The 14,344-nt window shown below is 45.3% G+C and overlaps 1 protein-coding gene across 1 annotated transcript; it reads left to right on the top strand.

Moving 5' to 3' along the window:
• The first annotated feature begins 1,044 nt into the window (after nt 1–1,044).
• Nucleotides 1,045–7,918, top strand: Ebp (EBP cholestenol delta-isomerase). The gene is made up of 5 exons (XM_027433289.2): nt 1,045–1,173; nt 3,173–3,533; nt 6,136–6,172; nt 6,291–6,421; nt 7,431–7,918. The coding sequence occupies exons 2-5, from the start codon at nt 3,233–3,235 to the stop codon at nt 7,652–7,654; spliced, it is 693 nt and encodes a 230-aa protein (XP_027289090.1). The 5' UTR covers nt 1,045–1,173; nt 3,173–3,232; the 3' UTR covers nt 7,655–7,918.
• Nucleotides 7,919–14,344: the final 6,426 nt, after the last annotated feature.

Below are 14,344 nucleotides of genomic sequence, written 5' to 3'. Positions count from 1 at the left end.
GAAAAGTCTGTTTTCTGACTGAATGTTGGCGAATTGCCGACTGGCTGGTTTAGCGTCATACTTCTGTTTTGCTCTTAAGAACTGGCACGTAGCCGGGCGTTGGTGGCACATGCCTTTAATCCCAGCACCCTGGAGTCAGAGGCAGGCGGATCTCTGTGAGTTCGAGGCCAGCCTGGTCTCTAGAGCGAGTGCCAGGATAGGCTCCAAAGCTACACAGAGAAACCCTGTGTCCAAAAACAAAACAAAACAACAACAAAAGAACTGCACTCAGGAGGCAGAGACAGGCGGATCTCTGTGAGTTCGAGGCCAGCCTGGTCTCCAGACTGAGTGCCAGGATATGTTCCAAAGCTACACAGAGAAACCCCGTCTCGGGGAAAAAAAAAAAAAAAAAAAAAAAAAAAAAAAAAAAAAACTGGCACTTATCCCACTACTTGAGAGGCAGAGATAGGTGAGGTGGGTCTCTGAGTTCGAGGCCAGTCTGGTCTATAGAGCAAGTTTCAGGGCAGGCTCCAAAATAATAAAGAGAAACCCTGTCTCAAAGAAAAAAAAAAGAAGAAGAAGAAGAAGACCTGGCACGGTTGAGAATCTCCACACCAATTGGTCAGCAGGAGCAAGGGTTCTGGGTTCTGAATAGTTTCGATTTGAAGTAGGGACTGGTGAGGATGGCCGCTGCTGTTAGAACTGGGGAGTTCTGAACTCAGGTGGGCACTTGGTTTGTGCGGATCTACCTGTCATAGTTTCTTTGCATTCGGACTGAGGCTGGGCCTGGGAGCTGATTGGTTGCCTAGAAAACTAAGAGATAGAGGGCCATTCATTAGCAAATGTCGAGGGTTTATCACTTCATTATCCTCATCTCCTGCAATTGATAAGAGGGCGAGGAAATTGAAGCTCAGAATAAAGTAGATTTCCTGCTGGGAGGGTTCAGGTCTCCTCCCCACTCCTGATTTAGTCTCAGCCAACAGGGGAGATGGCACCACGGTCGAGGACAGGGCTTGAGATGTACGGAGGACTCCTATTGGCAGGAACAACCTCCTCCACTTCACCATTGGTCCGCCCCATTAGGCGGGGAAGTCGCGAGGGCTGGACAAAACTGGGGCTGTTTGGGAGCCATAGGCGCTGACTGGCAAGTCCGAAGCCGGTGCTAAGAAGTCGCTCTGAGATCGCGCCGCTTAGGTGAGTGCCCTCCGCCCGCCAGCGTGCCCGAGTCCCCACACGTGCCCACACCCTCCACGACAGTCGCCTGCATGCGAGCCCTGCCCTACCCCGCGGAACCTGGGCCCTAAAGCGGTTGTCCAGACGATGGAAGACTCGCCTTCTCGTTGGGCATCTGCAGTGAAAGGTTCTGTTTGTGATTGGTGGTGTTTGGGCTAGGTTCCCCTTTCTCCCGGTTAGCGCTGCCGGAGAGACCCTGCCTTTGCTGTTCATTTTGGGTTGTTGGCGGCACGGCACACTAATTGCCTGGAGTCTTTGACTTCTGGAATGTGATGCTGGGGGCTGTAGCTCTGATTGGTGGTCTCTGCATCTCCCCCCCCCATACCCTCCGCCGCCAGCTGCATTTCCTGGACCCCAGGATAGCAGTAGCTTCCAGCTGAATGATCCCAGCCACTGTCTCCCGCAGTGGACTCAGGCTATCTGTGGTCCTGTATCTTTCCACCAAACTGAGCCCCAAGTGCTGGGATCCGGCTTGCTGACAGTGACTATCCCACCAGACTGTAACCAATGCGGTCCGTGGGCAGGACTGATCTCTTTGTGTCCTTCACTAGATTGTGACCCCCTGAGGGCTGAGTCTGTGACTAGTAACAGGAAATACAACACATTGTAGCGGGCAGTGCGCCTGCTGATGCCCCCTTGGAGCCTCAGGGGCCTCTGCTTTGGTTCACCCGAGGCCTTGAAATCTGTGATGTAAGAAAATGTTAGAATGTATTACAGTGAAGCAGTTGTGAGTTTATCAAAGCAGAAAGCTGCACTTGACGACAGTGTTAGGATAAGAACGCACCTCCTCTCCCAGCGGAAGCTATCTTATCTAATTTGGGGCTCTTGGGAAGCTACTTAATCTCTAAGTTTATTTGTTTGAATACAGGATCTTGCTGTGTAGCTCTGACTACCCTGGCACTTGCTATATAGACCAGGCTATCCTGGAACTCAATCCTTCAGCCTCAGCCTCCAGAATGTTGGGATTTCAGGCATGTGCTACCACATATTGTCATAACTAACTTGAAAAATTAGGGAAAGTATGTGCTTGTGTCTTTCCTTTTTTTTAAAGCCGCTGTCCTTGAAGATCAGATTTCAGTATAGCATACAGACTTGCAGGTGAAGAAGGCGGAGAACATGTTGGTCAAAGCATCCTTACACACGTTTGGCAAGGACTTTGGATTTAAGTCCATTAGCCGGTTTTGACAGTTTTGTTTTTGCTGTTTTCCAAAAACAGGGCATAGTTCTTTTACAGGTGGACTGGCTAAGTATGTCAAAAATCCCTGACATAATTCCCAGAGAGCCAGGAGGACCTTTTCCCTTCTCATGCCCGCTCTATTTCCTAACTAGCTCTTCAGTCTTACCAGTCTCCAGCCAGGTCCATTTCTTATTGTTATGCCTCCCAGAGGCCTGGGACAAGCCTTTATTATTTATGCAGGTTCATATTTTAGTTGTTGTTTTTTAAGATTAATTTTATCTTATATGTATGAGTGTTTTTCCTGTATGTATGTATGTATCCACAGAAGCAAGAAGGTGTTGGATCCCCTGGAACTGGAGTTACTGATGGTTTGAGCCACCATGTGGGTGCTGGGAATTGAACCTAGGTCCTCTTCGAGAACAAGTGGTCTAAACCAGTGATACATCCCTCCAGCCCCAGTTATATTCTTGAAATGGCTCAAAATTAGGGTTTTTTATTTTTCTTTTTTCCCCACCCCTCCCTCTGAGACAGGGTATCACTGTGTAGCCCTGCCTGACCTGGAACTCACTATGTACACCAGGATGGCCTCAAACTCAGAGATCCACATGCCTTCAAGTGCTGGGGTTAAATGCCTGCAACAGTAGGTCTAACTAAAATTGACCTGTTTTCAATCCAGTCTTACAGTAATTCTGTCAAATAATAGATCCAGTTCATCTACATTTCTTGTTGCAAACTATTTGGATTTGGTTTAATTATCTCACCATGTGCTTTCTGTTTGCCCAGGTTTTTCTGTTCCTTTTTTTCTTCCTGTTTATCTCCAAGCAGCCAGCGGCCCATAGAAACATGACCACCAATATGGGCCCCTTACATCCATACTGGCCCAGGCACTTGAGGCTGGACAACTTTGTGCCTAATGACCTCCCTACCTGGTATATCCTGGTTGGCCTGTTCTCCGTCTCTGGGGTCCTAATTGTGACCACTTGGCTGCTGTCCAGTCGAGCTTCCGTTGCCCCACTTGGAAAATGTCGTCGACTGGCCCTGTGCTGGTTTGCTGTGTGTGCATTCATTCACCTTGTGATCGAGGGTTGGTTCTCTTTCTACCATGGCATCCTTCTTGAAGACCAAGCTGTCTTATCCCAACTCTGTGAGTCCTGAGTTCTTGTACTGTGGGAGGGAATTTTCTGGGTACAGATTAGTTTTGGTATTTAAACCCACACCCCACCCCCGTGTTTGTTTGCTTGCTTGCTTGCTTCCTTTCTTTTTTATTCTGTTAACTTCCTTTTAAAGCCTAAGCAGTTGTTATCTATGCTGGGATTGTTTTGTTTTAGTTTTTAGGGTTTAGTAATTTTGGGCTGGGCAGATGGCTCGGGGTTAAGAACATTAGCTGTTCTTGCAGAGGACCCAGGTTCAATTCCCAGCACCCATATGGTGGCTCACAACTCTCTGTAACTCTAGTCCCAGGGATCCAATGCCATCTTGTGGCCTCTGAGGTTACTGAACTTACACACACACACACACACACACACACACACACACACACACACTTGAAAATAAATAAAATAGGGCTGTAAAGATGGCTCAGTGGTTAAGAGCACTTACTGCCTTCCAGAGAACCTGAGTTCAATTCCCAGCACCCACATCAGGCATTTCACAAATGCCTGTAAACTAGCTCCATGGGATCTGAGACCTCTTCTGGCTTCCAAGTACTGGTATATATGTGACACACACATGGACATACCCCTAAGTCAAAATAAATTAAAAAATAAAATAGTTAATTTTATTTTATGCGTATGAGTGTTCTCGTGCCGTGTGCATGCCTATGGAGGCAGGAAAAAGGAACCAGATGGTGAAACTGGAAATAGGGATGGCTAGGCTTTTTCAAAATCCTTTTTTGAATTTTTAAAATTAATAATATTAAATTTAGTTTCATGTATGTCTGTATACTGCATGTATTCAATACCTGCAAAGACCAAAAGAGGGAATTGGGACCCCACAAGGCTGGAGTTAAAGAGGATTGTGAGCCACCATGTGAGTACCCTGTCTTCTGGAAGAGCAGTCAGTGCTCTTAACTGCTGAACTATCTCTCCCAGCCCAAAATGCACTCATGACATTCATTGCTCATCATAGGCTTTTTTCTTTTTCTTTTTTCTTTTTGAGTCTGGGGTTTGGTTTGGTTTGGAACTTGCTATGTAGATCAGGCTGACCTTAAACTCACACAGATCAGCTTCTGCCTCCCAAGTGCTTGCGTTAAAGGTCCCCCCCCCAACAGTTAGGGGCAGTTAGGGACCGGTGTAAGCCTCCATACAGACACTGAACCCAGGTCTCCTGCAAGAGCAGCAAGTGCTTTATCCTCCATTGAGCCCTCTATCCACCCCCACAACTTCCTTGTTTGTTTGTTTTGAGACAGATCTCACTGCATAACTTTGGCTGGCCTGGAACTCTCTATGTAGACCTCGCCGGTCTTGAACTCACAGAAATTCTCCTGCCTTTGCCTCCCAAGTGCTGGAATTAAAGGTCTTTGCCACCACACCCAGCCTGTTAACTTTTTAATCACACATATATTCACATGAGTCTATATCCAACCATTTAAAGAAATATACAGTGAAAATCTACCTTCTGTCTACCATGTTTCTCCCAAACTCCAATATTTTAGGAGCAGGGGTGTAGCTCAGTTGTAGAGCATCCTGAGTTCCATCCCTAACATCAAAAAAGTAAGTTTATTTATGTATAAGCTATACAAATAAGCCTCCATTTACTTGACTGTAAAAGGGGACAATAGTAAATACCATACATATTATGTAAGGCACTTAGAATTGTAGCTAGCAGTAAGTGCTCTCTAATGATTCGTGTTTATTCTTTATTTGGGGGGGGGTCCAGACAGGGTTTCTCTGTCACCCTGGCTGTCCTGGAACTCACTCTGTAGACCAGGCTGGCCTCGAACTCACAGAGATCCGCCTAGCTCTGCCTCCTAAGTTCTGGGACTAAAGGTGTGCACTGCCACTGCCTGGCAGCCATCTTCTGTTTTTTTTGTTTTGTTTTGTTTTTTTGTTTGTTTGTTTTTCCAGACAGTATCTCATGCAGTCTGTGCTGGCCTCTAAATATCAGCTATGTAACTAACTAAAAGATGAACTTGAACTTCTGATCCTCCTGCCTCTACCTCTCAAGTGCTGATTACAAACATGCACCATCATTCAGGGCCGTGGCGGCAGATGCTTTTAATCCCAGCACTCGGGAGGCAGAGACTTGGATCTCTGTGAGTTCGAGGCCAGCCTGGTCTACAAAGCAAGTTCCAGGACAGGCTCCAAAGCTACAGAGAAACCCTGTCTTGAAAAAAGATACACCACCACATCTGACTTTCTCCATTATATATGCCTCCTTTTATACCTTATGCCTTGGGTGCCATGCAGTCGTAGCACCATTGTTGTGTATCAGTCTATACAGTCTACACAAGCCTTAAAACCAAAGCTCCTATCTCCATTGTACAGTTGAATGACCTGAGGCATAGGGATATTATAAAGTTTGTTGTCACCATGTAGTGGTGGTGCATGCCTTTAATCCCAGCACTTGGGAAGCACAGGCAGGCAGATCTCTGTGAGTTCAAGGCCGGCCTGGTCTACAGAGTGAGTTCCAGGACAGCCAGAGCTGTCCTTGTCTCAAAAAGCCCCATAGTTTGTTGTCATACAGTGATTATCAGAAATATGAGTTCCTTTTCCTGACTTGATTCTTCTTGGATCTGTTTGCCTCAGGGAAAGAGTATTCCAAGGGAGACAGCCGATACATCCTGTAAGTACTTTGCAGGGGAAACCTGCATTGACGTGGGGCAGTGGTGAGCTGGGGACACTAACCAGTTGTTCTGTGGGCTGAGTACAATTGATGCCAGTGTCCATCTTTTCTCTTGCAGGAATGATGGCTTCATCATCACTATGGAGACTGTCACAGCTTTTCTCTGGGGACCGCTCAGCCTGTGGGTAGTGATTGCCTTTCTCCACCAGAAATCCTTCCGCTTTATCCTACAGCTCGTGGTCTCTCTGGGTGAGAAGAAAACCTATACCTGCCACTACAAGGGTTAATGGGGGAATCTATAGATACAGGCACATCCCTGTGGGTGAGATCTTATAAGTGTCCATTCAGGGGTGAGATGTGCTAAATATCCTTGGTATTCTGAAACATCCAAATCTCTCTCTCTCTCTCTCTCATCTCTCTCTCTCTCTCCTCTCTCTCTCTCTCTCTCTCTCTCTCTCTCTCTCTCTCTCTCTCTGGGTTTTTCGAGACAGAGACAGGGTTTCCCTGTGGCTTTGGAGGCTGTCCTGGAACTAGCTCTTGTAGACCAGGCTAGTCTTGAACTCACAGTGATTCACCTGCCTCTGCCTCCCGAGTGCTGGGATTAAAGGCGTGCGCCATCACCTCCCGGCTCTCCATCAGTGTCTTATGAAAGTTACTTGATATAGTCCATGCTGCCCAAAGTTCCTGGGTCCTCTAGGATCAGGACCTAAAGTGTTAGCTCTTTTTCCTTTGCATATACGAGCTCTCTTTAGTCCTGAAATCCCAAGTTGTCATGAATTCTAGGATTTTATACTCGCCTTCAATTCTAGATCTACGAGGTCTCCTGAGTTGAATTCTCCATGCTCTTTCTGGGTGTGGAGGTACATGCTTGTAATCCTAGCATTCAGAAGACTGAGGCAAAATGATTGTGAGTTTGAGATCAACCTAGGCTACATACCAAGACACCTCTCTGTCTTTCTTCTTTCTGTCTCTCTCTCTGTGTTTCTGTCTCTCTCTCTCACTCACGTGCACGTACACACACACACACACACACACACACACACACACACACGGGAGGGAAGGAGGGTTTAAGGGAAGAAAGATTTCCCACACTGATTTCTGCAATTTGTACTTTGTTATCTCAGATACCCAGCTTCAGTATCAGAATTTGGGCTGGGCTCTGAGTCCTTGAGATATGACTTGGCAAATGCCATGGGAGAGAGCCTTGGCTTAGTTTCCTTGTCCTCACAAGGGCTTTTTCTTCTCTTTCCTCCCACAGGCCAGATGTACGGGGATGTGCTGTACTTCCTGACAGAGTATCATGATGGATTTCAGCATGGGGAGCTAGGCCACCCCCTTTATTTCTGGTTTTACTTTGTTTTCTTAAATGGCATATGGCTGGTGGTACCTGCAATCCTCATCTTTGATGCCATAAAGCATCTCACTCATGCCCAGACCAATCTGGACAGCAAGGTCATGAAAACTAAGAGCAAGCATAACTAAAGAGCAGTATAGTGGGCCGGAACACCACTGATGAGGCACCCTGCCCACCTCCCAGAAGATTCAAGCCCTCCTCCCACAAGTTGGAGGGTCAGAACTATCTGATTTGTCACACTCAGGCTGATGATGGGTACAAAAAGGGCCAGTGGGGGAAAGTAGGGAATGTGTGGGGAACCATTGAAGAAAAGATATGAGAAGGTGGAGAAGGGGTGTCCACGATGGTGGCAATTTTCAAAACCGGGTAATAAAATATCTTTATAACACTGAGAGATATTTAATTCCTAATCCTAGCAATGGCATGTAACTAACCTCACAGACTTCTCCCATCACTTAATCAATCATCCATAGGCTTCCATCATCACATAGATATCCCATGTCTGACCTTACAAACCCTTAACACTAATTCCACACATTCCCATGATTTACCCTGTAGAAGCTTGAACACAGACCTTGCTTCAAGGTCACCCTGTCACTTATCCCATAAGTCCTGCCAGTAACCCTGTAGTTACCTTATATTAGATTGGACCACCATAACAAAATGATATGGATTGAGCATTAAGCAACAGACATGGAAGTTCTCAGTACTGGAGCTGGTCAGTAGGTGTCGGAAGGTTTGGCTTTTTTTTCCCTGAAGCCTCTTTCCTAGCATTGCATTCTGTGTTCTCACATTTCCCTGTGTGCTTAGCTTCTGCTATTGGTATGTGAGCAACTTTCCTCTTAGGACACCATTCAGATTGGATTAGGGCCCATTGGACCAGCCTCATTTTTTTTTATTTAGAGAATACTTTATTAGTTTTTGTAATCAAACCCACGTAGATAAGACCTTACATATTTAATACAGTGCATTACCCCTGTACGAATGGAAAAAAATTAAGTTCAACATTTCTAGATCAATATGGATGTTAATTTCTGTACAATGCCAACTCAACACGGTAAACTGAGATACTTTTTTCCAAAGTTGACAGCACAGCTAAAGTTTCCAAAAATTCAAATTACACACACACACACACACACACACACACACACACACACACACACACACACATATATATATATATATATATATATATATATATATATACATAAAGACAATAATAGCAGTATGTTATGCATCAACAGCTTTTCCAGGTTCTGCAGTCATTTGAGAGACCAGCCTCATTTTTAACTTCCTCACATCTTTTAAAGCCTCTATCTCCAGGGGGCTGGAGAGATGCCTTAGTGGTTAACAGCACTGACCGCTCTCAGAGGTCCTGAGTTCAATTCCCAGCAACCACATGGTGGCTCACAGAATAAAATCTGGCACCCTCTTCTGGCCTAAAAAGACACTATCTCCAAGGTTCCGGAAGTAAAGCCTTGACTACATGAACTTGAAGAGGACACAGTTCAATCCATAACATTCCTGCCCGCTAGTCTCCCTAAATCCACATCTTTCTTGTATGCAAACTTTGTTTATCCCATCCCTCATCCTGAAATCTTTCACTCATTATGGAATTAACTTTCTGGGGTGAAGTTGGAGTGCTGGAGATCAAAGAGAATCCAGGGTCTTAAGCAAGACTATCCCTGAGCCATATTCATCACTCATTAATGAACTTCATCTTTTGTTTGTTCTTTGGGGGATTTGTTTGTTTTTTGAGACAGGGTTTCTCTATATAACAGCCCTGGCTGTCCTGGAACTCTCTCTAGACCAGGCTGGCCTTGAACTCCCAGCCTCTGCCTCCACGGCCCAGCTTCTCTGGTCTCTTCTTATTTGGCACTAAATCCTATATCCACCTCCTAATATTGTCACACTGAAGTTTAACATAGGGTGACACAACGTTGCAACTATAAAAATCAAGGCTTTTTAATGCATGTATGTCAAAGCTCTTCCTCTACCCATTATCCAGTTACAAAACTACCTCCATGTCTTTAGATGTTATTTACAGTAGCATCCATCCTACTCAATATCAAATATGTACTAACAATACACCATAGAACAAGAGACTGTGGAATGGGGGTGTAGACAGTTGCTCATATAGCTGAGACTGACCTTGACCTCCTGATCCCTTGCCTGCATTTCTTAAGTTCTGAGGTTACAGGTGTTGTGTCTGGCTTCCATGTGGCTAAGACAACAGTAATTTCCTGGATCTGGTGTGGTAAGTTATTTGATAGGCCAAAGCAAGAGAATCTCAATTTCAAGGCCAGCCTTGGCAACTTGGTGAGACCCTGTGTCAAAAAGTAAAAAGAGGGCCAGACGTCCTACCACTCAGGAGGCAGAGGCAAGCAGATGTTTGGGTTCTGAGGCCAACCTGGTCTACATAGTTCCAGAACAGCCAGAGCTTTACGGAGGAACCCTGTCTTTCCCCCGCCCCCCCAAAAAAGGGTTGGGGACATAAATCTATAGTAGAGTACTCAGCAAGTCTGTGCAAGGTCCTCCGTTTAATCCACAGTACAACAATCAAACAGAAGCCATGTTTTCTCAGCTCTGGAGGCTGAAAGTTCGTGTTCATTTTGTTTGATTGTCATGAGGCTGCTGCCCTTGGCTTGCAGATGGCTATGTCTCACTGTGTGTTCATAGCGTCGTCTCCCCTCTGTAAACCATGTCTATGTCCTAATTGCTTCATATCAGGACACTAGCCAGATTTTCATTCGAGCTCAACCTAACGGCCTCATTTGAATTCATTTCATCTCTTTAAAGGCGCTAACTCTAAATATAGTCATGATATAAGATACTGGGAATTAGAACTTAAGCATGATTTTTTTTGGAATTGCATTACTCTGATTAATCCTATATATCCCCCACACTACTACACACAGCCAAAGAAACTCCCAACACTCACTGTAAAAATCCCCACCACAAAGTCTAAAGATCCCCAGCTCTAGCCCTGCAGATATCACTCATTCATAGACCTCATCTTGACCCCATGGGCCTCATCACTAACTACATAATTCATATCACTCCACAGACTCCACACCATTCACCTGACAGAGCTTTCCCTGAATCATTTCCGGACTCCTACTCACTCATTCCACAGACTCACCCATCATGAACCTTTCAAAACTCTCACTCTATAGGCCTTTCCATTCACCTCCCAGATACCCTATCATAATTCATTCAGCTGTACCATTATTCCCCAAGCCCCAATCTCTCACAACATAATACCCTATCACTCACCTTATGGGCCAGCACAACAGTGTCTGTGGATAGCTATCACTCTACACAGCCCCTGCCTGTCAGCACCTCATCAGTCACCTACAGATCCCCAACCACTCTCCTTAAAAACCAACTACAGTCCCCTACAGACTCATTAGTTATTTGCACCATAGGCCCCATCATTAACCCTGTCCCTTACCTCTCAGTGCCCCTTATTCACTGTATAGATTCTCCACCAATGAACTTAACTATCACTACCCAAGTCCTCATCACCCAGCTTCCAGTCCCTTGATCACATTTAACACAGGCCTCGTCCCTTGACCCCACCAACCCTTGTTATGCCCTGTCTGTGTAAAGCAGGACTTCAGTTCAAATCCTGGCTTTATTCAGGCTTTTACTGTAACTTTGGAGAAATGTCTTTTTGAATAAGTACATCTCAAGATGCAGCAGGCATGGCAATAACAAGAATCCTACCAGCAGTCAAGAAATGCCTGGCCAGCCAAATGTTAAGACCAAAGTCCTGCATAAGTTCACCTCAATTCTTTCATTTCAAATGCTATCACTCAATGCCCTGCACAATGTAAAGACATGCTGACTTTGCTCAGCCTCACACACTAGGCACAGCCCCAATCTCTGACCACTGTGCTACCTACTCTTGGTTTTATTTTGGCTTTTGACCTTGAACTTGTTTCTCCACAGCCTTTAATACTACACTCACTTCTCAAAGGTGAGTGGTATGTAAAATACTACTATTAATATCTACCTCATTGAGGTTTTTTGTTGTTGTTGTTGTTTTTCCGAGACAGGGTTTCTCTGTGTAGCTTTAGAGGTTGTCCTGGATCTCGATCTGTAGACCAGGCTGGCCTGGAACTCACAGAGTTCCACCTGCCTCTGCCTCCCGAGTGCTGGGATTAAAGGTGTGCACCACCAACGCCCGGCCATACCTCATTGAGTTTTGATGAAATGAATTGATACATGAAGTCTGTCTAGCATATATACTTTGCATTTGTTGGCTAGAAGAATGAATAAACAGGGGCTGGAGAGATGGCTCAGAGGTTAAGAGCACTGACTGCTCTTCCAGAGGTCCTGAGTTCAATTCCCAGCAACCACATGGTGGCTCACAACCATCCGTTATGAGACCTGGTGCCCTCTTCTGGTGTGCAGATATACATGGAAGCAGAATGTTGTACACATAATAAATAAATAAAATCTTTTAAAAAAAGAATGAATAAACAAATAAAAGGGAAAGTTCTCCCCATAACAATAGCAAGGGCCTCCTGTTTATCTTCTTGCTTCCAGTATCTTTTTGTCTAAGCCCCCTGCACACCCAAGAAGAGACATCTTACTCTGTCAAAAAGGGTGTGTGCCAATGCCTTCAATGCTAATGGATTGATCATTCCACTTCAACGTAACTGAAATGAGAAAGACTGTCAAATTCTTTCACAGCACAAAAATCCACTAGTGAGCCAGGAGGTGGTGGCACATGCCTTCAGTCCCAGCACTTGGGAGGCAGAAGCAGTTGCAACTCTGTGAGTTCAAGGCCAGCCTGGTCTACAGATCCAGTTCCAGGACAGCTAGGGCTGTTACACAGAGAAACCCCGTCTGAAAAAAGAAAGAAAGAAAAAACACAAAGAGGCGGGGAAAGAGAAAATAAAAATCCAGGAGTACATATAGAGCAGGAGAAACATACTAATAAACCTAGCTGACTTCCAAAGAAAAGTCCCTGTTATTTATTGCTTCCAAAAAGTGGGATATATTTTGAATGTAGAATACCAAGGCAACCAATTATTTTAAAATATACCAAATTGAAATTGCATACTTGTCTAGAGAAGTTAACTGGGGATATAAATCAGAATCAGTGATCGAGTGATGGCTAACATGCCCTGAGTCTGATCTCCAGCAACCCATGGAGCCGGGCATGGTGGCACAACCTGTAATCCTAAAAAAAATCAGAAGGTCAAGGTTTTCTCCGGCTACATAGCAAGGCCAGCCTGTGCTACATGAGATCATTTTCTAAAAAAGTTGGATGGCTCCTTAGGTAAAAGTGCTTGCTGCCAAGCCTGATGACCTGAGTTTGATTCACAGTATTGACGTGGTGAAAGGAGAGAACTGACTACTGAAAGTTGGCCCCTGACTGTCACAGGCATGCTGTGGATATGCAGATGCACAATAAAATGTAAGAAAGTTTTTAAGTTTTTTTGCTGTGCATGGTGGTGGTACACTACACACCTTTAATCTCAGCATTCAGAAGGCAGAGACAGCTAGATCTCTGCAAGTTCCAGGCCAGTTTGGTCTACTTGGAGAGTTTCAGGACAGCCAGGGCTAGTTAGTGAGGACCTATCTCAATTTTTTTTCTCAAAAGAGCCTAAAATGCCAGATGGTGGTGGCACATGCCTTTGATCCCAGCACTCAGGAGGCAGGAGCTGGTGGATCTCTGAATTCGAGGCCATCCTGGTCTACAGAGGGAGTGAAGAGACCAGCTCTCCATTTCGGCAGCCATGACAGCTGAACATGTGCTTGTCTGACCTAGTCTTAGTCACTAGGAGGTCAGATGCCCGCCTCGTGGCAAGCAACCAATCAGAAGCTAGCTGGTGGTGCTATGCTTTACGGCTCTGGGTGTGCTTTATGGATAAGTGCACAGCAATGACTCACAGAGCATAGCAACCACCCTGGGAGGGCCTCTGGGCCATAACAACCAGTTGACCAATCAACGTAGGGCAAACCCTCCAAGCCTGGATCCACACCAATCCTGAGCGTGTGCATACCCCTAGACACTCCCCTTACGCTGCCCTATAAGATCTCTATGCAGATGCTTCGAGCTGTCTTTCCTAGCCATCCACCATGGTGGGTGGATGAAAGACCCGAGCTAACATGGGATTAGCTCGTTAAACAACTATAATAAAGCCTTGATGCAGTTTGCATCAAGCTTTCGACTCTGCCTGGTGATTGGGTTGACCGCAGTCCTGGGCTGAGATCCTGGAGGCCTGAGCTTCTGGGGGTCTTACAGGAGTTCTAGGACAGCCAGGGCTACTCGGAGACACTATCTGGAAAAACCAAGCAGAAAAAATGCCTAAGATGTGTTTAACCATCTAACCCATATTTTATAGACATGTATTTTTGTTGTGATTGCAGTGCTGTGAGTGACCAGTATGTTAGACATATGTTCTACCAATGAGGTAAACCCCAGGCAGACAGAGCTTATAACAGGGCTGACCTCAACAAGTTATAAGGATTAAATAAAACAAAGACAATGTAGGGCCAGCAATTTCGAAATGGAGCCTGAATGATCAGGACAGCCTGGGATACATTAAAATGTCTCAAAAATAAAATAAAACCTGGAAAAAAAACTTTTGGAGAAAAGTAGGACCTTCAGAAAGCATAATATGTCTGCTTTTGGTAAACTACTAAATGAAGTATAACAAGAGCTCAGAGTGTGTGAAACAGTTATGTACTGTTCCTTGAATTTTTTTTTTCAAGACAGGGTTTCCCTGTATAGCCCTGGCCATCCTGGATCTTGCTCTGCAGACCAGGCTAGCCTCGAACACAGATTTGCCTGCCTCTGC

This window comes from Cricetulus griseus, chromosome X (assembly GCF_003668045.3).
Source record: "Cricetulus griseus strain 17A/GY chromosome X, alternate assembly CriGri-PICRH-1.0, whole genome shotgun sequence".
In the NCBI taxonomy this organism is placed as follows: domain Eukaryota; kingdom Metazoa; phylum Chordata; class Mammalia; order Rodentia; family Cricetidae; genus Cricetulus; species Cricetulus griseus.
Note: the sequence above shows the minus strand (reverse complement) of the source record. Positions and strands in the feature narration are given on the sequence as shown.